At 46.3% G+C, this 23,818-nt stretch overlaps 1 protein-coding gene across 1 annotated transcript; it reads right to left on the bottom strand.

Moving 5' to 3' along the window:
- Positions 1–695: 695 nt before the first annotated feature.
- PRCC (proline rich mitotic checkpoint control factor) lies at positions 696–23,818 on the bottom strand. Its single transcript, XM_082614975.1, has 7 exons — positions 23,099–23,818; positions 12,936–12,983; positions 9,762–10,328; positions 7,412–7,507; positions 5,569–5,712; positions 3,504–3,569; positions 696–1,138 (listed from the first exon to the last, which is right to left on the bottom strand). Exons 1-7 carry the CDS (start codon positions 23,567–23,569, stop codon positions 1,052–1,054), a joined length of 1,479 nt encoding a protein of 492 aa, XP_082471101.1. The 5' UTR covers positions 23,570–23,818; the 3' UTR covers positions 696–1,051.

The following is a 23,818-nucleotide window of genomic DNA, read 5'->3' as shown; positions in this document are numbered from 1 at the left end:
ACAGGTTTCAGCAGTGTCTACAGTAGGATTTGCATGCTGCTTTGTGAACAATACCCGGTATCTTCCATCTCTACCTGAACCTTGCTCCGAGGAGGAACCATGCCACCTATCTTGTGGCTCCTGGGCACCACAGTGCCCTACAGCTAACTCAAGTCACAGACCCTGCCACCTCCCTTCCCCATCCATCCACCCACCCAACCTGCCCCTCCCTCTCAAGCAAAAAGCTAGGAGTCCAGAAATCTCCAAGATCTGTCTAGCCCCCAAGCTCTGTGCAAAGCTTCCAAACCAGTCCAGGTCGATGACAACCAGTATAAATCTGACTTATCTTTAGGGACAGGCATTTCACCACTTTTTCATGTCCAATAACTCTTTCATGTCACAGAAACAATCTCCTTGACTTCCCCCAGTCTTCAGAGATACCCGAGATCAGCAATACTTTCCATATTTGGGATCACAGGCCCCTGTCCCATACAAAATTGTTGGTACAATTCCTAGAGTCTTCAATGGCCATGACCCCAGTTTAGATGGTGAGTACTCAGAAAAGATGCAAAGTAATCATAAGGCAGCTCATGATAGTTTGGAGGTTGCTTTACACAAAGTAAATATTGAGATCCAAGGACAGGATAATAAATGAGAAGGGTCCAAAAAAAAGAGACCTCACTTAAAAGTAGGAAAGGGTCAGGGCAGGCAGCATCTGTCAGACTGAATGTTTTATTTCAACAGACATCCCTGGTTTTTAAAAAAAAAAAAAAAAAGGATGGAGGGGTTCAACATTTCATCACACCCAACAGGGAGCAAAACTCCCATCCAAGAACTCAGAGCCCCTTCTGAGGCATCACTTGAGTCTCTGCTAGCTCCAAGACAGAAAGGAGCTGAATTTTCTAACTTTTGTTAAGAAAAATCTATCAAATATGTTCATTCTCGCAGAGGCGAGGGCTGGGTCCTCAGGGAAGGAGATCCTGGGCTTGGAACAGCTGGGGTCCCAGAGATGAAGCTGGGGGCCCGGCCAGCTGGGCAGCAGGAGATCCAGGGGGCAGTCAGGTCCAGAGCCCTAGAATCCATATTTGGCTTGGGTCTGCCGGCGGCTGAGCTTGTTCTCCGACCAGGTGTTCTTCAGTTCCAGCTCCCGCTCCTTAGCCTATGCGAGGAAGAGGGGGCAGGGGAGAGTCACACTAAGGTTCTGAGAAATATTTTTCTTTTGCCCCTGTGCACTTCCCAGTTTAAAGTCTTTCTCCTGGGCTTCCCTGGTGGCGCAGTGGTTGAGAATCTGCCTGCTAATGCAGGGGACACGGGTTCGAGCCCTGGTCTGGGAGGATCCCACATGCCGTGGAGCAACTAGGCCCATGAGCCACAACTACTGAGCCTGTGCGTCTAGAGCCTGTGCTCCGCAACAAGAGAGGCCGCGATAGTGAGAGGCCCGTGCACCGCAATGAAGAGTGGCCCCCGCTTGCCACAACTAGAGAAAGCCCTCGCACAGAAACGAAGACCCGACACAGCAAAAATAAATTTAAAAAAATTAATAAACTCCTACCCCCAACATCTTCTTTAAAAAAAAAACAAAAAATAAAGTCTTTCTCCCATCAAAACAATTATGTGGAAAAAGCAAATCCCTTGAAAGATTTAATTTTTCCTTATTCAAGCAGAAGGGGAAGACCCTGAGAAAGCAAAGAAAACATCTCTTTGGGGAGCTAATAGGGTTTAAGCAGAATAAAGACTCAAGAATCCTGGTCCTTCATCAGCTAGAATTAAAACTGAGATGCTCAAGTGGGAAATGGACAAATGAGAAATTGAATTTGGCATCTGAAAAGACAACTGGTTACCTTGGATACCTAACTAGCCAAGTGGGAGGGGACAGCCTTGAAGACGGACAGGTCAAAATAGGACACCAGGCTTCCCTGGTGGCGCAGTGGCTGAGAGTCCGCCTGCCGATGCAGGGGACATGGGTTCGTGCCCCGGTCGGGGAAGATCCCACATGCCGCAGAGCCGCTAGGCCTATGAGCCGTGGCAGCTGAGCCTGCGCATCCGGAGCCTGTGCTCCGCAACGGGAGAGGCCACAGCAGTGAGAGGCCCGCGTACCGAGAAAAAAAAAAAAAAAAAAAAAAACAGGACACATACCAATAATAACTTAGTCTGGAGCCACAGTTTGCTGTTGTGTTGAATATAGTGTATATGGTACCCTAGAAATTCATGTGACTTTAAAGTATAAATTGAAGCTGTGAAAAACTGACTGGAAGGAACTAGAATTAATGCTTTCTCCTCCTGACCATGACAACTCCTGGCTCTACACTGCATTCTGGGAAGGTACAAGCGCCACCCTAGAAACAGGGCTCCTCAACCACACTCCCACAAGCTAGCTGATACCTGCTCATTTCCCCTGGAATGGGGTGGGGTGCTAAGGGTTTGAGTTTAAAAAAAGACCCTACAGGGGAGCAGCTAGCAAAAAAAAAATATTTAAAAAATAAAAATAAATTTTAAAAAGTTTTGAAAGACCCTACCCTCAAATTCTTTTCCTACAAACAACAAGACAGGGTAAGGGTACAAAGGAGTCCCTGAAAGGGAATGTGAAAATATGATAAGAACAACGAAAGCAAGTTTTGCCACTGAAATCACCAACCAGCATATACACTCCCTAGGGAAATGGCCAGGAAAGTCTTATTCCTGTCTGTACCCTTGACAGCATTTAGTACAGTAGGTCTGGAAAAGATATTTAGTGATTCAGTGAATATTTGAAAGCTGCGAGGTCCTATCAAATAAATACCAAGACATATTCTAATTCCAGAAGATATTCTGGATTACCTGTAATTTTGAATTATTTGCACTGATGTTTCCTGCCACAGAAATGGAGAACATAAATAAAACCAACTTCCTCACGAGGTGGATGTTTTGCTAAAAGCTGGTGAACCAATTTTTCTTTAAAGTTTTTTTTTTTAATTTTTAACTTTATTTATTGGCTGCATTGGGTTTTCATTGTGGTGGGCAGGCTTCTCACTGCAGTGGCTTCTCTTGTTGCGGAGCGCGGGCTCTAGGCGCATGGGCTTCAGTAGTTGTGGCGTGCAGGCTCAGTAGTTGTGGCGCACGGGCTTAGCTGCTCCGCGGCATGTGGGATCTTCCCAGACCAGGGCTTGAACCCGTGTCCCCTGCATTGGCAGGTGGATTCTTAACCACTGCACAACCAGGTAAGTCCCTAAAGTTTTTGAAATTATCAGATAAACTTGCTATTTGAAAGAACCCTGTGATAAACCATTTCACTCCCCTCTTACCTTTATGCTTTGAATATCTGAATTTTCACTTACAGAGTTTATTCCAAGCACCTGTACTTGAGTCTTATCTGAAGTGAGACTGATGCAGAGTAGGAGAATTCTGAAGGACACATCCCCACCTAGTGGCCATATGGAGAACTGGGGAGGGTGCCTACTGGAAGCTTCTTAGCCTAGATCTCAGCCTTCAAATCCCCAGGTTTACAGGGATCCTGCCTAGCAGGCCAGGGCCCTCAGCCCTCTCACCTGATGAATCAGATACGTGATCTGGTGTTTCCGCCGCTGCTGGCCTGTTGGCTGCTCACCTTTCTTCTGCAAGGGAAGAAAACAATCATTAACCCACTGAAAGAAAAGTGGAAGTTTCTCACGTGCCCCAATGAGGCAAGGTTGGGCATTAAGAAACCAACTATACACAGCCCAAATCCTAGGGGGAAAAAGTCAGCTTGGAGCTGTTTTTATGTCTGTATACTTACAGTTATTTTTATTAAGCCATTATGCAAAAATCCCAAGCTCAGACTACTTGCCTAAAATACCCAGCTGACATCCCCATTAGACTGGAAATCCTGTGGGATCAGGACTGTCTACTACACGTCTTTGGTAAGTAACCCCACCCTGCCCCCAGCACCAAGCATGGTGTCCTGCCCACAATAGGCACTTGATACCAGCTTTACTGCCTGCAGTCAGTCTAAAACAGCTGAAGTGCCAGGGTACAGGAGACCTTCCTCCCTCCTTTCCTCCCGTCCTCCAGACCCTCTCACCACCCACTCTGTCCATCTCCCCTTTAGGCCCTCTTCATCTCTGTTCACCTGTCCCCAGTCAGGCCAGATGTCTAGCCTATCTCCTACCTACTGCTTACCAAGCTCTCTCCCATCAATCACCTCTGGCTGAAACCCCAACAAACAACTTCCCTGGAATTAGATTTTCACCATCACCCCACCTCTCTCCAGTCTTCCAGCCTCCACCCGTTAACTGCACTGAACCCCTAACCAAACTTTGATGCAAATGATTTACTGTCAAAGTCTATATTGGTCTGGGCTTTCATTCTGCGGTTTTTCTGTCCTCTGCCAGTCTTGTCTCAGACTAGAAGCTTCCTAATCAGCCCCACCCAACTCCCAAAACTCCTCTCTGGAGTCTCCTCAGCACTTATGTAATCAATTTGCACCATAATCATTTATACTCAAGTGTCCTTAAATCTCTTTTTCTCAACTACACTGTAAACCCCTCAAGGACAGGAACTGTATCTTTCTCTCCTTTTTTTTCAATCTAGCTCAATACAATGAGATGATGGAAAAAAAACTTAGACCTGGGAAAATGGCAAACTCCAATTCCTTGATGCTATTTAATATCATTTAATATGACAGTTAAAGATGACAAACATAAAACATCCAGCTCCATTCCTGGCCCACAGTGAGCACTGACAACAGTAGCTATTACTATGTGACGATGCTTCTCGACCCACAGTTAGTAGAGCATGCTCTCCTAAGTGGTTTTCCAGTAAACAATGATGGATCTATGCTGATCTAACCACAATCCTTTGCTCTGTCCTGTATGGCCGCCAACATTCAGTTAAAACAAATGGCTGGGGCTCAGATGGCCATCTGTGGCCACAGAACAAAGCAAAGAAAATGGATAGAGAAGGGAATAAAATGCCCGACCTTGGCCTTGCTGGTGCTCGGCTAGAATCCAGGGTTCCCCACATTTTCCCCCCTGTGGCAGGCTCATAAATGTCCACATTTGCTGTACTCAGCTACTAGGTGAAGAGATGTTCATCATACTGACTGAAGAAAACTAGCAGAGAGAAGGTAGGAGTGTGGTGTGGGAAATGTGAGGAATAAAGCATCTGAAAAGACTACAGCTGGCTACAATAAATAATGGAAAGAAAGGAGAGAGAAGGACATGTACACTCAGCACCTAGGACCTCAGGGCTTCTGAGGCTTTGTTGTGCCCACACCTCACAGATGTGCTGTGCCAGGTCCCAACTTAACAGGATGGAGAGAGGGATATGATTGCAGAGAGAAGGAAGAGCAGCTATGGATCCCGTCCAGCCAGGGAAGGAGCCACACATATCAGAGATCTTCCCAACTGCAGGTTAGGAAACTGTTTCAACCATCCAATCTCAGTAACCAGACTCCACCATCCAGATGGAGAGAAAAGTGCTGCAAAATTCTGCAAGGCGGGAGCTCTATCTGGGAGGCTTGGTGTACACTCCAGTACCAAGGGGAACAGGTGTTTGCTAAAGGTGCTGGGACAGTAACAATGGGGTATGGGGTCAGATTTTGCTTTGGCCACCCACTAGACCTTTCCCACTTACTTTGCTGAATGACTTCATGCTTTTCTCTTCTGTCAATGACTTGGTCATCCACTGCTGGGCCCCACTGAGCTGGTCATCACCTTTGATCTCCACAAAGTTGATCTCCTCCCTCCCTCGGTTCCTTTTGCCCTGCAGCCGCTTAAACTGGAAAAGGGGGAAAAATTCAGGCGTGGGGGGTCTGGGTAGGGGGTCAGGAGAGGTCACCAAGGATCCAGAGTTTATGGAATGGTTTTGGGCCTCCCCAGTTCCATTGCACCCTTAATTCTCTCTATGCAGTATGTCCTTTCACCGTGCCACCTACCAAGTGGCCTTAAAGCCAGGTGAAAGGCTACTTCTCAGAAGTTCTCCTGGCCTCAGGGAAAGGAAGGCCAAAATGTATTCCCAAACGTAAGTGAGTGCAGAGAATCACTGATACGAATTTGTATTCAAATTATTTATAAATTGTATCTGTCTAAAAGGACTGCATACTATTTTCAAATTAAGGGTACAAAAAAAATTTTTAGGATTTTTCTTCTAAAAATTGGTTCTTTTAACATGTCTGTTCCTTCGCATTGGTTCAGTATCACCAAATCAGCAGCCCGCACACCAGACCAGACATGAGAGAAGGAGAACGTAGAGATGGGAAGAGAGGAAGCCTCAAAAAAAGACCTGGCAAATTTTCTAGGAGACTGCTACTCTTTCCTCCTCAAAAAAAAAAAAAAAAAAAATCACACCACAAGTCACCAGGAGATACGCCTAGAAGGAGTGTGAGCAAAGGGGAATTAAATTCAATAACACTCGGAAACCTGCAATGAAACCCAGGTTGTGGTCTGAGCATTAGCAAGGCCTCCTGGGGTCACTCTACCCATAAGAAGCTGACTTTTGCCACTGGATGAGCTCTCTGCTGCCTCCTAGGCTTAAAACAAAAAGGGCCTAACTACTGAACTTGTCAAGGAGGATATACACAGGGAGGTGGATGAACACAGTATTAATCACAGGCAGAAGTTTGCAAAGGGATGCACATCTTTCTGTGAAAAGGTGAGAAGAAAATTATTTTTATAAGAACTTGCATGCACAGAGGTAGAATCCCCTATTTCTCCAACCTACTCCTAATAGGCTGTGACCTCCCTACAAATGGAATACTTTATCTCCTGAACATGACCAGATGGCCGCAGGACATGGGGTTTTCATCTTCCCTTGTGCTGAGTTGGGGAAAAGCTCAGCAGCAGGGAACACAGTGATGTGAAACACAGGGTTATTTACTGTGGCTGCTGTTCCCTCCCCAGATCCACTCTCCCTGTCTCCATTAGTATGAATGAACCCAACACTTTGGCTAGGCATATTACCACCCAGTGAAAAGACAACATTTCCTTGCAACTAGATATGGCCATGTGACCAGGTTCTAGTCAGTAAGACAGAAGGGGAAGTGTTCTTAGGAACTTTCAGCAAGTCTCCTAAAAGGGGAGGTGACTTTCTTTCTCCACTCTGCTGCCTGGTATGCAGTAATGATGGCAGTGGACTTAGCTACATTCTTATTCTTATCACTAACCATAAGAATAAAGGCCACAACCTAGGGATGGGCAAAGTAATGATCAGAAGGGGACTGGATCCCTGACAGCTTGTGGAGCTGCCATACCAGCCTTCGCCTACCTACCTCTAGCCTTCTTTTATGAAGAAAAAAGTTAACTTCCCTTACATAAGCCAGTATTACTTGAAGTTTCTCAATTATATGTTGCCAAACCTAATCCTAAATGAATGTAGTTTAAAAAAAAAAAAAAAAAAAAAGAAAGAATTTCCTTTAGCTTCAGATTTGAAGCCTGGTGTCCAGGGGTCAAAGATGGTCACCTGTGCTTTGTTAACTTACTGCTTCGTCATCGATGAAGGAGGCATCTGGGGCAATTTCCTGTGGGGGGACCAGAGTCGGGTCCTGTGCGGGATAGTAGCCACCACTGTAATAATCCTGCAGTCAAGGAGGGAAAAAAACACACCAACTGAGGGCACAGTGGAGAGGGGACAAAGAAAACCCTCATCAAAGAGGCAGTGGTGACACCCACACCCACACTACAGACCCTCAAATGGACCAGTAAAAAGCACAGATCCTAAGGACCTACCCTGTAACTCAAGAACCAGACTTTCTTCTCATCTGCACCATCCAGACAGACGGATATTTTTTAGGGAAGAGAGGTAAGAAATAAAGACGTTCTCTCTGGCTTCAATTTACCCGCTGCTCCCCTGGCTGCTTCCCAAGAGTGGTTCCCACTCCTGACCTCTACTGTGCCTTAGCCCTGCTCCTGCTCGTAAGACCCCAGTAGAATCCAGTGTGAGCAGAGGTGAGAGGTGTGAGGCATGCCATTCCTGCTCCTCGTCCTATCTAGCACCCTGGACACAGGGGATCACCTGTAACAGGCAGGGAGGTTGCAGATCTCGGATAAAAATCAACCACTACAAGGGTGGTATGGAATTTACAAAGCTGGGAACAAACCAGGTTTGCATTACCAGATTTTTAGTTCAGGAATTGATGATTTCCCTATAGAGGTGAGCTGTCCAGATGTTGTTATGGACCCTAGAGGAAGAGGGGTGAAGGCAAGGGCAAGGCCCCTACTGTGGCCGAGTCAGGCAGCCACAGAGCTGAGAAACTGTTTCCTCCCGGCCTGCACTTTTTCCTAATTCTTCCACCTTTGCCCAGAACTCCAAGAAATGCTCCTCTAAAAACATTTTATAGTGAGCTATATGAAAAATAAGGTTTAATTCTGACTAAAACTAATACATAAAAACCCAGAGTAATTAATTTTCATTAAAAGTATTGAAAATAACATACATTTAAATTGCAGGGCCCCCTAGTGTATTTAAAGTGCTTTAATTTGCACAGATTACCTCAGTAGTGTTTATAACTGCATACAGAATTCCAACTGATACTCATTTGCTGGATGTAAACTAGTGGTTTCTTAGATTTTTTTTTTTTTTTCTCCTGCTAAAGAGATCAAAACACTCATGTTCCTCCTTCCTTCTAACAACCTTGAGGGGAGATGCATTGTCCCTGATCAGCCTACAGGATACAACAAGGTTTAACGGCAAATAGTTCTCAAAGTCTTTGATCAGAACAGAGTCCCTTCAAAGCCCACTGCCTAGACTGTAGGTAAGATTAACACTGACCATTCAGAGAATCACAGTGGCTGAAGAAGACTGAAGTCTTGAAACCATCGCATGCTGGCAGGAAAACTTCCTACAGCTGCCCAGCCACAGGACCAGCCAGAGGCCTCTGTTCCACCTCCACCACTGCTGTGACTCCCGGAACTCCTGGGAGCCCTCTCCATCTCAGGAAGCTCTGACCACTGGAAAAGTCTTTCTTAAACCTATTTACAACCTGGCCTCATATATTCTCACTCTCTGAGGCCACACAGAACAATTTAAACAGCTCTTCCAAATAACATTTGAATAAAAAGTTATCATAACCATTTACTGAGCATTTGCTATGTTCCAGGCAGCACGCTAAACCAATGTAATTCTACCTAGCAACCCTGAAGTTGCTAGTATTCTTCCCATTTTAGAGCTGAGAAATCTGAGACTCAGAGAGGCAGTTAAGTAATAGACTCACATAGTTTGAGATTCAAACTTCAAACCACCCTCAAAGCCCATTCTCTATCTCTGCCCAAACTATGGTCCTCCAGCATCTTCTTTCCAGGGACTTGCCTCAGTCCCTTCAACTTCCTGTGACTCAGTCGAGGCCTCTCACCATTCTCCTTATTCCCTTTTGCATTCGACTCTCCAAATTCCCTCCTGTCCTCTGCAGTCCCTCCTCTCCCTTGCGGTCCTCAGCACTCCCCGCCTCCAGAACTCTTGGACTCACTGCTGTCTAGGAGTCTATGCCACAGTTCACTTATCCTCCTCACCCACATCTGCAGAAGTTACCTGGGATCTCTAAGACTAGAGACTGCTCCTCTTCCACTTTTTCCCTATACCTTTCATCAGCTCCTAAAATGACATTTTGTCTTCAGAATAAACGGGTCAATTATGTGTTTCAACCTATCAGACTACAAGATTTAGCAATAAAGGCAGTATGTTTTGAGGCCTGACAGGTACAGAAAAACCAAGACACCAGAAGATTCATTAATTCACCCCAAGTGATGCCACAGAGGCCGTATCACTGGCTCAAAGCTCTCCCTGACGGCCATACTCCAACATTCCCTGGCCTGCCCTCCATGCCTCCTACCCACCTGATAGTAAGCACCAGCGGCATTGGCATCGCCATACGTGGAAAACTGATTGTAGCTGTAGTCATCCCCAGGCTTAGGCATCCAAGGAGCCCCACTTGAGCCTGCTGCCATCTTGAACTCTAAGGGGGCATTGGCTGCATCGTCCTGGAAGGCCGGCTCTGGTTCCGTGCCTGGAGGCAACTCTTCAGGGACAGTGGGAATGGGGTAAGGGTATGGCTCAACTCCAGGCGGCTCAGCCTTCTCAGGGAGGGAGAAAAAGTTCTCAGGGGCTACTTCCTCATCACTATCGTCCTCTTCCTGCGTGATCTGCTTCGTCACCTGCAGGGCAGCACTCTTGGCAGCAGCCTTGATAGCAGAGGGCGATGGAGTGGTGGTTGTGGTGCCCACAACAGGGGCGAGAGAAGAGGGCTTGGTCTTAGAAGCTTGTCTGGAGGGCTTAGTGTCAGAGGAGCCATCCGAGGGTTTCCGGGAGAAGGCATGGGGCAGGAGCAACCTGTTAGTCTCTTTCACAGTCAGGTTTTTAGGTTGGGGAAGCAAGGCGGACAATCCAGTCCCCTCACTGGATCCCTGGTGAGCCCAGGTTTGGGTAAGGAGGGAAGAAAGATGACAAGTGAGATGTTATGATACATACTACTGACACTAAGAACAAGCATTACAGATATGTGCTCTAGCCTAAAATCTTACCAGCCCTGTTTCCGTCTAACCTCGGCCCACTAACGTCATCCAAACTGGACTTGACTCCTGCTACCTCAGGCCATTCTGCTGTCCGCTTCTCCCAAGGTAAGATGTCATCCCTGTTTTCCTCATCCATCTCAACCCAGCTCCTCTTCCCTCTGCCACAAAGCCTTCCCTGACTCTGATTTTTTTTTGCAAATATGATAAATACATTTGGCAAATACATCATCCTTCTTCCCAAAAAGCTCAGGGCCCTCTCCAGCTGATCAGTGAACCTCTATGTCCTAAAGGTTCCTCTTAACATGGGATTACTCCCTGCTTCCTTTGGATTGCCACTCAAACTCAAGAGCAAGCCTATGTCCAAAAAAGACATTCATACATGCCAAAAGTTCCCTCCCCCACCCAAGGAAAGCCCTACAGATGGGGTATATTCAGCTTGCTTACGCCAGAGTCATGCATTTAACTTATCAATTTGTAAGCTAATTGGCTGAGCCTATCCAGTGTTCCTCAGCCCAACCAGAGTTGCTCTTATTCATAAGAATCTCTGGGATTCTGCTTTCCATGTGCTACAGGGCCAGCTTGGCCTAACTGCAGGGCTGAGGGAGGTGTCAGTCTGAAAAAGGAGAATGGAATAAGGTCATTGTGTCACCGTTCTGGAGTACCCATGTACTTCAGCTCTCTCAGCCAAGAAATGCCCAGAATGAGTAAAATAAGACTTCTGAGTCAAGCAGGCCAGGCAGAACTGTTCATCCAGAAAATGGGCTCTTCTCCCTGCTGTCTGTGTTCACAGATTTGGGTCATTTCAGCCTGGTAGACCCCAGAGGCTCAGGTTCATGAAAAGCAGACTGAGGTGGCAGGTGGAGCACATCCTCAGGCTACCTTCAAAGTGTCTGACTTCTCAGATACATCTGGGATCATGGCTACATCCCTTTGCAGTGCTGGGTCCATACTCTGCCATAACAGCTCAGAGTTTCTCTATGCGCTCATCTCTTCCTACCATCTGGAAGACTGCTTTTTACTCCTGGGGTGCCTTCTGAGCCAGTATCCTCTCATCTCTTTAGTTGCCAGTCCACGTCCTCCAGGAAGTCATTCTGATAACAGAGGACAACTGGCTTCATTCAGTCTCAGCAAGTCGGTATCTTCCATGATTCCTCCTCCATCACCCACTACAAATATGGACACATCATCACTCTCACTAGTTATCTTTCTTTCACATGACTTTGTCCTTCTAACACCTCCCAGCCGTGGAAGTGACACCTTAACAGAGTCAGGGGAAGGAGCAATTTCAGCATCATATACCTAAATCATGAGACAGCAACCTTATAAAGGCAGAACTGTTTTTGTTTTTTTGTTATTTGGCTGCGTTGGGTCTTCGTTGCTGCGCACCGGCTTTCTCTAGTTGCGACAAACGGGGGCTACTCTTCGTTGTGGTGCACAGGTTTCTCATTGCGGTGGCTTCTCTTGTTGCAGAGCACTGGCTCTAGGCGCGCAGGTCTCAGTAGTTGTGGCTCGCAGGCCCCAGGAGTTGTGGCTCGCAGGCCCTAGAGTGCAGGCTCAGTAGTTGTGGCACATGGGCTTAGCTGCTCCACGGCATGTGGGATCTTCCGGGACCAGGGATCAAACCCGTGTCCCCTGCACTGGCAGGCGGATTCTTAACCACTGCACCACAAGGGAAGTCTCAAGGCAGAACTGCTTTTGCTCTTCCTGAGGCATATAATCAACATGAGGTCAGAGAGTGTATAAATCACCGAGTGTGGAGCTGAACAGGAAGAAACTTCTGGGAGCCAGAAATAAAGGCATGGGGACAAGGGGAAACAGGAAACAGCAGCGAGATCATCTCCCGACACTGTCTGGTTAAGGACTTCTGGTCTTGATGACAGAGCAGCAGCCAAATGCAACAGATAAGAGCTTGGACTCTACAGTCAGACTGGCTCAGTCTGAACCCCAGCTCTGTCCCCACTAGTTGTCTGACCTTGGGCAAGTTCCTTAAGCTCTCATTTTCCTTGTATGTAACATAGGGATGATAATAACGCTATGACTTAGGCAGTACTAGGAGGATTAAATCAGTTAAACACTGGTACAGCACTTAGTGCCTGGTAAGTGCTATTTAAGTGTTTCTTTTCCAGGTTAAAAATGAGACAGGGAGAAGATGGATAATTTTAAACTTCAGATGTTCCATAACAACATTTTGACCAATCCGTTTATTCTACCGTTCCTAAATAATCCTTTTACCTGAAATGTAATGAATCAAATTGAGTTCCAATTCATCTCCCTACCACGCCTGTCCTCCAGGAGAGACGCCAGTGCGCTGAAGCCAGGGAACGGCGAGGAGAGGGTAAAGAAGCACGAGGTCTGATGTTATCAGGAAAGCAAAACTACACCCAAACAGGCAGTCGTCCAATACTTGCATTTGCTCTAAGCCTGACCTGGAAATTTCCCGTCTTTCAGGAAGCAATATGGGAAGAGAAAAAATGGCTTCTATTACGTCACAAAGCTTACCTGAAGGACAGTTTTCTTCTTTGTGGGTTCATCTTCCTCGGAATCTGACTAAGAGAAAAAGAAACGGAATAAGGCCTCACTGTTTAAGGACAGTGGAGAAGCACCCACATTAAATGAAGCACAAATAAAGGACTGGACAACAGGGGACATCATCCTGTCCGAGCCCCTCCTCTGTATGAAAGGTGCACCCCCCAGAACCAGCCAAACAAGCAGAGCTTCCTTCCTGCTCTCAAACAGCTTCAGAGAACAAGGTATGCATTGACCACCCCTGGTCACTCATTCCCATACCTCCAGACATGTTGCACAGCCTTCTTAGATCCATTTCTAGTCCTTTAAATTAAGACTACTTCCTCCCATTCAGTCTTTGGTGGAAAGAAAAAACTACACCCATTCTTCTTCCTATAAATCTGTCCACTAGAAGATGAATGGGATTTGGCCCACAATCTCACCCAATCTCAGTTTCACTTCTAAAACCACTTATATAGACTACATAACCACAGGGCTGGGGAACTCCGGTGGGATTAAGTGGTATGTTAACTACTCTTCTATGAGGTATTAAAGGTCAAAGCCATTGGAGAAATCCATTCCCTCTCCAAGTATGATCTATTGTCTGCCAGACAGAGTTGTTTGTGTCCAGGAAGAAGGCGAGCAAATGATGACTGTGAGAATTTGGAGCAAGAAGGGAGCTCATCTGTGTTACCCCTCTGACTCATCAGGATTGTTTCTAATACAAGCTCTCACACTAAAAATGTCTAAACTTTTAGCTCAATACCAGTTCCTCAGCATCTCCAGCTATCAGAAAGATGCAAGGCATATGAAGAGCAAGCTTTCACATTTTATTTTAAAAAATTAATATCCAAACTGAGAACCTTAAAAGTTTTCCATTTGTTCTTAGCACCTTGGTTTGGGGCATCTGTAAATAAAGGTGATTAGGCAAGAATCTAAGAGTCTATTCATCTCCAAGATTCTAAAGAACTCAAATCCTCTGCCTTATCTTTCTCAACTGACCCTCAGATCTCACAAGTTCCTTTGGGGTCTTGGGGTTTTTTTTTTTTTTCTATTTTATTTTTATTTATTTATTTTTTTGGCCACACCACATGGCATGCGGGATCTTAGTTTCCCCACCAGGGATCGAACCTACGTCCTCTGCAGTGGAAGCGCAGAGTCTTAACCACTGGACCGCCAGGGAAGTCCACAGGTTCCTTTTTGGATCTGTGTGCTACAAGGACTTTTTGATCATCATTACTCAGAACCTACTGTATGCAAGACACTGTGCCAGGTACTGTAGACAGAGCTTCCCAACTGGTGTCCTATGGCTGGGTTATAGGTACCATGATAATGATCCACTCAGCCCACAGGGCATCAGGCAGGGCTTGGAGCAGGTAGAGTCCTGGCCCACTGGTTTCCAGAGGCACAGCCTGTACCACGTCCCCCACTGTGCTTCAAAGATTTTCTTGTGTGCCATGACATGAAAAAAGTCCCTGCCCTCCAGAAACTTACAGTCCAGTTAAGAAGAATGACAAGTACCCAAATAACTGTAATAAAGGCGGTAAAAAGATAAGGGCATCAAGTGTGGTTCTAACATCCCCTCAAAGAATTGGCTGATCCTCCATTTGTGCTTTCTTTCACGTAGGTCCCCCACCTTATTACTCCCTCTCCCCTACCTGAATCACTGACACCTCTCACTCTCCTGTCAGTCTGCACTCTGTACTTCCTGACTCGAAACTCCTAAAGTCTTTCCGAAGAAGCTCACCTTGCTCTTTTTCACTCTGTGTCCCTAAGCTATTCATTTGTCTGGGGTGGCATCATGCTAACAATGATTCATTTGTGCTTGCTCTGTAAATGTTACATTTTTCACGTGCGTATTCTTCCCTTTACTCTGACAGCCAAGGCCCTATCTTACGGTTCAATATTACCTCACAGTAGTCAGTATACAATGATTTTAATTACTAACTGCTGCCAATTGTAGTATTAAAAATCCTGTTAAGAGAAATCTGTCTTGGACTTCCCTGGTGGCACAGTGGTTAAGAATCTGCCTGCCAATGCAAGGGACACAGGTTCAAGCCCTGGTCCGGGAAGATCCCACATGCCGCAGAGCAACTAAACCCGTGCACCACAACTACTGAGCCTGCGCTCTACAGCCCACAAGCCACAACTACTGTGCCCGTGTGCCACAACTACTGAAGCTCACGCGCCTAGAGACCGTGCTCCCCAACAAAGAGAAGCCACCGCAATGAGAAGCCCATGCACCGCAACGAAGAGTAGCTCCCGCTCGCCGCAACTAGTGAAAGCCCGTGTTCAGCAATGAAGACCCAACACAGCCAAAGACAAATAAACAAAATAAATAAATATATATATTAAAAAAAAGAGAAATCTGTCTTAATACTTAAATATGGGGGTAAGAGAAAGGGCAGTAAAGAACAGGACAGTCATTTGCTGAGTAGCTACTACGTGTCAGGCAATTTATTCACAAGTTTTTATTCAATCCTGAATAAAATTTCAAGGTAGGCATTATTATCTCAACTTTACAGGTAAGGAATATAAGGCTCAGAGAGGTTAAATAATTGCTAGTACACGGCAGAACTGGGACCTGAATCAGTTTAGGCTCCCATGCTTTTGCAGAGACACCTGTCATGCTTTTGCAGCTGAGCTGTGCATGTCCAGACCTGAGATCCACACTGATCAGATCCCACTAGATCCCACATGACACAGCCGAGAGCACAAGGCACAACATCAGAAATACAGGTCTGAATCTCAGCTTTGCCACTCATTGGCTGGGAGGATCCCCAAGGAGCCATTTAACCCCCCAAGCCTCAGTTAGCAATAATAATTATCCATGTCACAACATTATTCTAAAGACTGCATGAGCTACTACCCATGAACATGTATATAAACTAAAATTCTTAACAGAGTTCAAGGATTACTATTCTCTCTGGTCTGCCAAGATGTCAAACACAACCGAAGAATAAGCCTTAAGCCCCAAACACCCAAGCATTTCTGACCTTTTCTCTCTGTTCCAAACTCCCACTGCCTCAGGGGCTACTGACCATTTCCCTTGTCTTCTGACCGTGAAGACTTTTCTCCTTTCCAGCAGACCACACAGAGCCACCTCACTATGGGGTATACAAGGTTTTCATGAAGTCCCCAGGCACGTTTAAACTTTAACATCTAAGGCAATATGTCCAATGGAAACAATCTGAAAATAAAATTTTATCAAGTTTAAGATGATTATGTTTATAAAATTGTACAAGCATATTTTTATTTTTCAGATCCTGTGACAAACAGAAAGTGGCTACTTTGAAAGTGTAGGCAAACTGTCCCACGGCTAATAGAATTGAAGGCCAGATCAGCTGTGGGAAGAAAATTCAATTTTTCCTTAAATGTCAGATTGTTTCCAGTACACTGTCAACCTAAGTTTAAAAGCAAGTGCGCGCGCGCACACACACACACCCACACACACACAAACTGTACAAAGACTTTAGGAACACCTTATTAATTCTGGATTTAGAGAACTGCTATGGCTACTCACAGTCATCCTTCTTTGAACATTTTGTACTAACCTACTGAACCCCATTATAAATCATCTCAAGATGGGCACAAAATATGACAGACTCCCTAAAACAGAATACTAAGACCCTCAAAAAAATGTGCTGAGCCCCTAAACACTTCTTCTTAGGTCATGACTATTCATCTTTGAGGGAGGGGTAAAAATAAATCTTGACCTCTTAAAGCTGACAAACAGGACTCCGAGACATTCAGTAATCTACCCAGGGCCACACAGGAAGTCCAGGGCCATTGGGAGGGTGAGGAAATAGAATGAGAACCACCTCTTGCCCCCTGAACTAACTTTAGCCAACTAAAGAGGTTGGAAACACAGAACTCACTGGTTCACTATGAAAAGAGGTCTAGATGCCACTCAAAATACTTATGGGCATGTGGGGGCCTGAATGAAAACTAACAGGAAGCAAAAGGAAAGCTCAGCAAGGAATTATCCAAATACCTCAAACAAAAAAAAATAAACTTCGGTTCAGAGTACCAAAAAGGAGGAGATAAATAAGCCAAAAGCTAAGAGATGTGTCATATATCCTCCAGTCACAGGGTAGGGGTTGGAGTGGGGGGGATACAGCTGTCTTGGAGCATTTAAAAGAAAAATTAATTCAGCTTCTATCAGGAACCAGCTAGAAGAAATGGGCTTAGCCTAAATACAGTATTTAAGACACAAGAACTTCCTTGATGGGGAGAGGCACATGAGTATACTGGGGTTTTTTTCCGCTTATCATGGTAAAACATATCTAACACAAAATTTATCTTTTTTTTTTCTTTTTGCAGTTCGCGGGCCTCTCACTGTTGTGGCCTCTCCGGTTGCGGAGCACAGGCTCCGGACAAAATTTATCATTTTAACCATTTATAAATGCACAATTCAGTGGCAGTAAGTACATTCACAATATTGTATAACCATCACCACTATTCCCAGAACTTTTTCATCATCCCAAATAGAAACTCTGTACCTATTGAACAATAATTCCCTATTGCCCAGCCCCCAATAACCTCTACTCTACTTTCTATCTCTGGATTTGCCTACTCTAGGTACCTCATATAAATGGAATCATACAATAGGTGTCCTTCTTTGTCTAGCTTATTTTACTTGGCATGATGTCTGCAAAGTCCATCCGTGTTGTAGCATGCACCAGACTGCATTCCTTTTTAAGGCTGAATAATATTCTATTGCATGGATATACCACACTCTTGTTGATCCACTCATCTGTTGATAAGCTGGGCTGTTGCCACCTTTTGGCTACTGGCTACTGTGAGTAGTCCTGCTGTGAACACTGGCATACAAGTATCTGTGTGAGTCTGTTTTCAATTCTTTTCACCTAGGAGTGAAAATGCTGGATCACATGGTAATTCTAATTAACTTTTTGAGGAGCTGCCAAACTGTTTTCCACAGGAGTATATTAAATGGAGGCTGTGGAGTCAATTCCTAGAGAATGCTAAAGACCAGCAAATGGTGATCTGAGTGGGTCTGTTTCATTAGACCCAGAAAGAAGGGTGATGCTAGAGATATGGGAGCACCCAGGGCTGGAAGAAGTACGCTGGGCCAGAACAGGCATTCCCGGGTTTTAGAGACACAAACCGGTTGTGTCTCTTAAGAAGAAAGTATTGTATTTCTTCTTGGCCTCATTAGAGCCTGAGCCTCAATGGCCACCACTGTCCTCTCTGTTCCAGCTGCCAAGAGTGACAAGACACACACACCCAGAGACTGCTGAGCAAGAACGGAAACAGACATTTTCCATTAAGCCAGGCCCAGTGGGATCTGCTAATCTATCAGAGCCTCATTCCCCGTGGCAGCCTCCCTCTTATCTTTCCAGGCTCTGGTTCTGACAGACTCCCTCTCCAAAAAAGCAATCACTAGTTGCCAGGGCCAGGAGCCAAGAAGAAAATCAGGGCCCAAGCACAGACTCTCCTACCCCCAGGCTCCAAACTCTAATCACTTCTACACTCCTCTCTGCTATTATCCCAATTAGCTAGATTCATCAACTTCTTTACCCTTTGGTCTCAAATATGTTCTTACATCTGCCCTTCAGTTAGGACATCATTTTCTCTCCCACTTTTGCACTGCTCGTCGTATCACTTTCATAGTTCTGGTTGCTCAAGGTTCTTCTATCTTTTTGGTAGGTGCTACGATAGAAAGGAACAGAACACACCTGGGTACAAATACAACTTCTGCTACCCCCAAACTGTGTGATTTTAGCTCTGCTCTCTAAATTCCTATCTCCCCACCTGTAAACTAGGGGAACACTTAGCTTACAGAGTCGCTGAAGTGCCCAGCACTGTGTCGGACACTATGCAAGTGCCCCACAGGTGTTAGTACGCTCCTCCTTCTCTTTCTATCTAGGGCTAAATCTTAGCTAAATCCACCGCAGTCAACTCTTATATTACTTGGTTAATAGAAATTAGCAAAATTAGTGAACTTGCAATCTCACAGCTTCAAATCTTCCACTACCTGGGTAAACAATCTAAAAGGATGGGTAATGCTAATCCAGATAACCCTAAAATTTCTATTTGTGTTGTAATGCACATTATATGACAGAAAACTCTTACAGCAAACTTATTCTTCTAATTTTGTTTTTTTGGTATCCTAATTTTAGAAGTCTGCATCCCCTAAGCCCACAAAATCAACAATAAACCACTGTTCAGAAAACGAACAGTAAGAAGGGAAAAGGAAAGGATGGTTCTCCATTTTATGGATCATTCCTAATTCCTCACAGAAGTCAAAAGCTGACTGAATTTGATTTTGCAGTGCACCTGGAGAGAGAAATTTGGTACTACCCTGTCCCCTGACTGCAGCTGACTGATGAGCTTACCCAAACCAATCATATTCTCTCCCCTGGAAAACCAGAACTGGGACTAAGATTGTAGGTCAATCTGAGCCAATCACTAAAAGAAAGGAACTAAAAACCAAGGAGGTATGGGTGGCCATCTTTCACCTGCAACAAAAGTTAAGAAGTGGAAACTGGTCTGCAGACAAAGAAGAATGAATCGGGCTTCCCTGGGGGCGCAGTGGTTGAGAGTCCGCCTGCCGATGCAGGGGACACGGGTTCGTGCCCCGGTCTGGGAAGATCCCACATGCAGCGGAGCGGCTGGGCCCGTGAGCCATGGCCGCTGAGCCTGCGCATCTGGAGCCTGTGCTCCGCAACGGGAGAGGCCACAACAGTGAGAGGCCCGCGTACCACAAAAAAAAAAAAAAGAAGAATGAATCAAATGTGCAGAGAAGCTGTATGACGCATTTCCATTTAAGCCTGCTGGGAGCAGTTTCTAACCAATTAAATCTAATCCCCAATCTGCTCAGCCTCTGTATTCCCTAAATAAATGGCACCACTACCCTCCCAGCTGCCTGAGCCAAAAGGCAAGGGATCAGCCATGAATCCTCTCCTTCACCCATGACATCCAATCAATTCCCTAGTCTTAAAACTTCTACCTCAGAAAAAGACCTGGAGCCTCCAGCTCTCTCCATCCCCCACTACTCCCTTATCCAGGCCGCCATCATCTTTCACACTCTCTGTCAGTCTTGCTCCCTCCAGATCTTTCAGTACCCTGTGATCAGAGAATTCTTGCTCAGACTTCAAGGGCTCTTCATTACCCTAGAATTATGTACAAAGGCCTTGGCATGGTATCCAAGGCCCATTATCATCTAGCCTCAGCCTCTTTCTCTCTAGCTTCATCTCTCATCACTGCCCCGCCCACCCATGTGCTCCAGCCAGGGTGCCTTACAAAAGGTTCCCCAAAGCATTTTCATTCTCTCACCTCTGGGCTTTTGTACATTCTGTTCCCCCGCCTGATGTTCTCCTCTCCATCGCCCCTTTCTCTGGCTACCTTCTGCTCATCTGTCTTATCTCTGAAGTTTAGACATCGACTCCTCCTGGAAACCTCCCCAACCTGTGAACTGGATTAGTGCCCCAGAGGAGTGCTCCCCTGGCACCAGCTCTATCATGGTTCTTCTCTGACTTGACCTAAAATCTATTTCCTTGTCTGTCTCCCCCACATTGACCATAAACTCCTTTTGGGACAGGATCTATCATGTTCACTACTGTACTCTTAGCTCCTGGCACAGAGAAGCAGCTCAATACTGAACGAACAAATGAATGAATGAAAATTCAGAGTTAATTCTACTTCAGCACCAAACCCTAAAGGGAAATTATTTAAGGAAACCTAATTCATTCACTCAAATGTTTACTGAGAGCCCAATAAGCACAAGACACAGAGCTTGGAACCCCAGGGCCTTAGAACCACAACTATTTCAAAGGTGAAGATCATTCTCACCTAATCATCTTGGAACTCTCTTAGGCTACACTTCCCAGGACCCATATGTTTAGAAAACAAAAATACTAACTTGAACAGAACAAAAATGGGAAACTGAACCAGCTAAGGGCTAGAATTTGACTTTATTTTAATTATCCACATCAGGATTCACCTCAGGAATTTAGTGAATTATACTTACAAAGGAGGGATAGTTAGAAGTCCTCAGAGTTTTCTGCCACTTCAGCCAGCCTAAATGGAAGATTCTACAGCCTCTACCAGCAACCTTTCTTTTTTTGTTGTTGTTGGGGGTAGGATTAATTTTTATTTATTTTTGCTGTGTTGGGTCTTCGCCTCCATGCGAGGGCTTCCCCCAGTTGCGGCAAGCGGGGACCACTCTTCATCGCGGCGCGCGGGCCTCTCACCATCGCAGCCTCTCTTGCTGCGGAGCACAGGCTCCAGACGCGCAGGCTCAGTAGTTGTGGCTCACGGGCCCAGTTGCTCCGCGGCATGTGGGATCCTCCCAGACCAGGGCTCGAACCCGTGTCCCCTGCATTGGCAGGCAGACTCTCAACCACTGCGCCACCAAGGAAGCCCCAGAAACCTTTCTTAATGCTACCTTTGCAGACCTAAAAATGAGCTTTTCCACCGTCACTGTGGAGGGTGGAGGGAGGCAGGCTTAAAGTGCCATCTTCCACCATATATCACAATTAGGCTGCGAGAAAAGTTGGTGGGAAAATTGTGAAAAGAAAACACCCCAAACAACAAACCTATCTTCCTCTGTCCTACTCAGGGACTTTCCTTTGTTCCAGGTTAAATCAAGACCAAACTAAGTTTCAGTGGAGCAATACAAGGCTTTCTGGGAACCTAAACTTAGAAATGACAAACTCAGGTGAGAAAGAAGGGGGAAACGATATGGAAAAAAGTTTGGAACAAGGTAGTAAAGGAGATTCTGGAAACTCCTTCTATACAGAATCCATATTCATTTGAGTTCATTCACTCAAAATATTTAGGTAGTACTCAGCTTATGCCAGGCACTGTTTTAACCACCAGGGATATAGCAGCGAATAAAATAAACAATAAGCCTACCTTCATGGAGCTTGTATACTAGCAAAAGGAGAAAGGCAAATAAAATATACAGTAGACGGTGGTAAAGTATTTTAGATGGCGGTGCTACCGAGAAAAATAAAAGAAGTGGGTTGGGGAGGAGCGTGCGACAGGAAGTTGCAGTTTAAATAGGTCGCCTAGGAAGTCCTCACCGAGAACGTGTCTTTTAAGCCAAGATTTGAAAGAGGTGAGGGAAAGAACATTAGGACATGGTGGGGGGCGGGGGAGAGAAGAGAAATAGCCTCCAGGCAGAGTCGGAAGTCTGAAGAAAAGAAAGGGCAAGAATCAGCTTCTCTCAGAGGGTTACCAAAAGTGAGCCAGGGATTGACCCAATTAACCTTTAGAAGAGAGAGAATGGAAAGAACTCCAAATAACTCTAAAGTATTACCTGCCCCTAGGCTGTCTCCTCTATCCCCCAAAGCGCTCACTTCAGAAAAGGCCTTCAATTTTTCTGATACAACATTCAGAGAACGACAAGAGCTTGGTTGCCTCTCTAGGACCCAAATGTCCTAATTCACCTAGGCTTGAGAAATACCTAAACCGTGAAACTGAGGCACAGGCCTGGAGTTCAGATAAACCCTTATTCTTCACTCTGCCCTCTGCCAGGTAAGATCATGCATACTGGACACCTGTTTCTCATCTGTAAAAATTAGAATGTTATCCCGCAGAGTTCTGTAACAATTGAAGGAAAGGGCCAGTAACTGGCAAACGATCTGTACTAAACAAACACTCAATTTCTTCCCTAACTCCCCTCAAAAACAGAATCCAGGATTCCTATCCTTTTCATTCCGAACCCTGATGCTTTTAAGTTCAGAGGCAAAGGAAAAGGTTAGTCCTGAATGTTCAGCAAGGGCTCAGGAATCCTGTCTCCTGTTACCTACGGTGCCAGATTTTATGCCGTTCTCAGTATAAGAGAGAGAGAGGAAAAAAAAAAAAAAAAACTGGCCTGCGATGAAGATGCAACAAGGCGGAATGGAACCAAGTGTCCCTAGGCCTAGGCCTGTCAGTGCCAGGTGATGGTATATGGCCCTTCTGCAGGCGAATCCAGCTTGAAGAAACCCGTATGGACAAATACCCTAACTCCCCAAAGCTGACAAACTTCAGCTCACTTCATCGCACTGTACCAGGAATCCAGCGGTCCGGAATCAACGGATGCATTTACAGGAGGGAGTCTCGGGAATCTCCACAAGTCCCTCCTACAGCTGAGCCCATGCCCAAACCCAATGGACAGTTTGGGGGTGCCCTCCTCAGATACTCACATCCCCCTTATGCAGCTCTGGCGCCGCAATCTTCACCGGCTCTGTCCTCTTCTTTGGCTTGGGAAGCCCCAGGGGGGGCCCGGCCCCGCCGATAGGTGGGGGCAGACTGAGGCCAGGGCCTCTGGGCGAGGGCAGCCCCAATCCCAGCCCCTCCCCAATTCCCGCCGCTTCAGCCGGGCTCACGCCTGGAGGTGGGGGGAAGCCTCCCAAACCGAAGGGCAAGGAGGGAGGAGGCTGGAGCCGGGGGTCTCCGGTGGGTGTGGGCAGCAACAACGGCGGGGGAAAGGCTGGGGCCAGCATCTGGGGGGACGGAGGCAGCAAGGCCGGACCCTTGGGCGCGGGAAGAGAAGCGAACAAGCCCCCTAAAGTGGGCCCAGGTGTAGGGGCCGCCGCCTCCTCCTCCTCCTCCGGCTCCGGCTCAGCCTCATCCGGCTCACTCTCATCGCTGCTGGCGTAAGCAACCAGCGACATGGCGCCTCCCGCCTTTGGGGCGCCCTTGCCGGCAGACGAGGCCTACTTGACACCGGGGATGTCCGGAGGCCTAGTGGGCCCCGCCAGTCAGCGGGACGGTGAACCAAAAAGCCCGCCTTCTCCGTACTCTAGGGGTAGCCCCGGTAGAGGCCCATGCCCACAGTTGATTTCCACCGAATAAGCCTTCCCTCTCCACTTAAGCTCCTAGTCCCGGGCAACTACACACAGCTAATGGCCGCCGAGTCACTC

This window comes from Mesoplodon mirus, assembly GCF_964341445.2.
Source record: "Mesoplodon mirus genome assembly, chromosome: 3".
Lineage (NCBI taxonomy): Eukaryota > Metazoa > Chordata > Mammalia > Artiodactyla > Ziphiidae > Mesoplodon > Mesoplodon mirus.
This window is presented reverse-complemented; position numbering and strand designations above follow the sequence as displayed.

Excerpts from the sequence above, each read along its gene's own strand:
- PRCC (XM_082614975.1), bottom strand. The coding sequence starts at position 23,569 with ATGTCGCTGGTTGCTTACGCCAGCAGCGATGAGAGTGAGCCGGATGAG. Across the intron at positions 12,984-23,098 it reads CAGAGCTGCATAAGGGGGAT|TCAGATTCCGAGGAAGATGA; the intron begins GTGAGTATCTGA and ends TTTTTCTCTTAG. Across the intron at positions 3,570-5,568 it reads GCATGAAGTCATTCAGCAAA|AAGAAAGGTGAGCAGCCAAC; the intron begins GTAAGTGGGAAA and ends CTTCCCTTGCAG.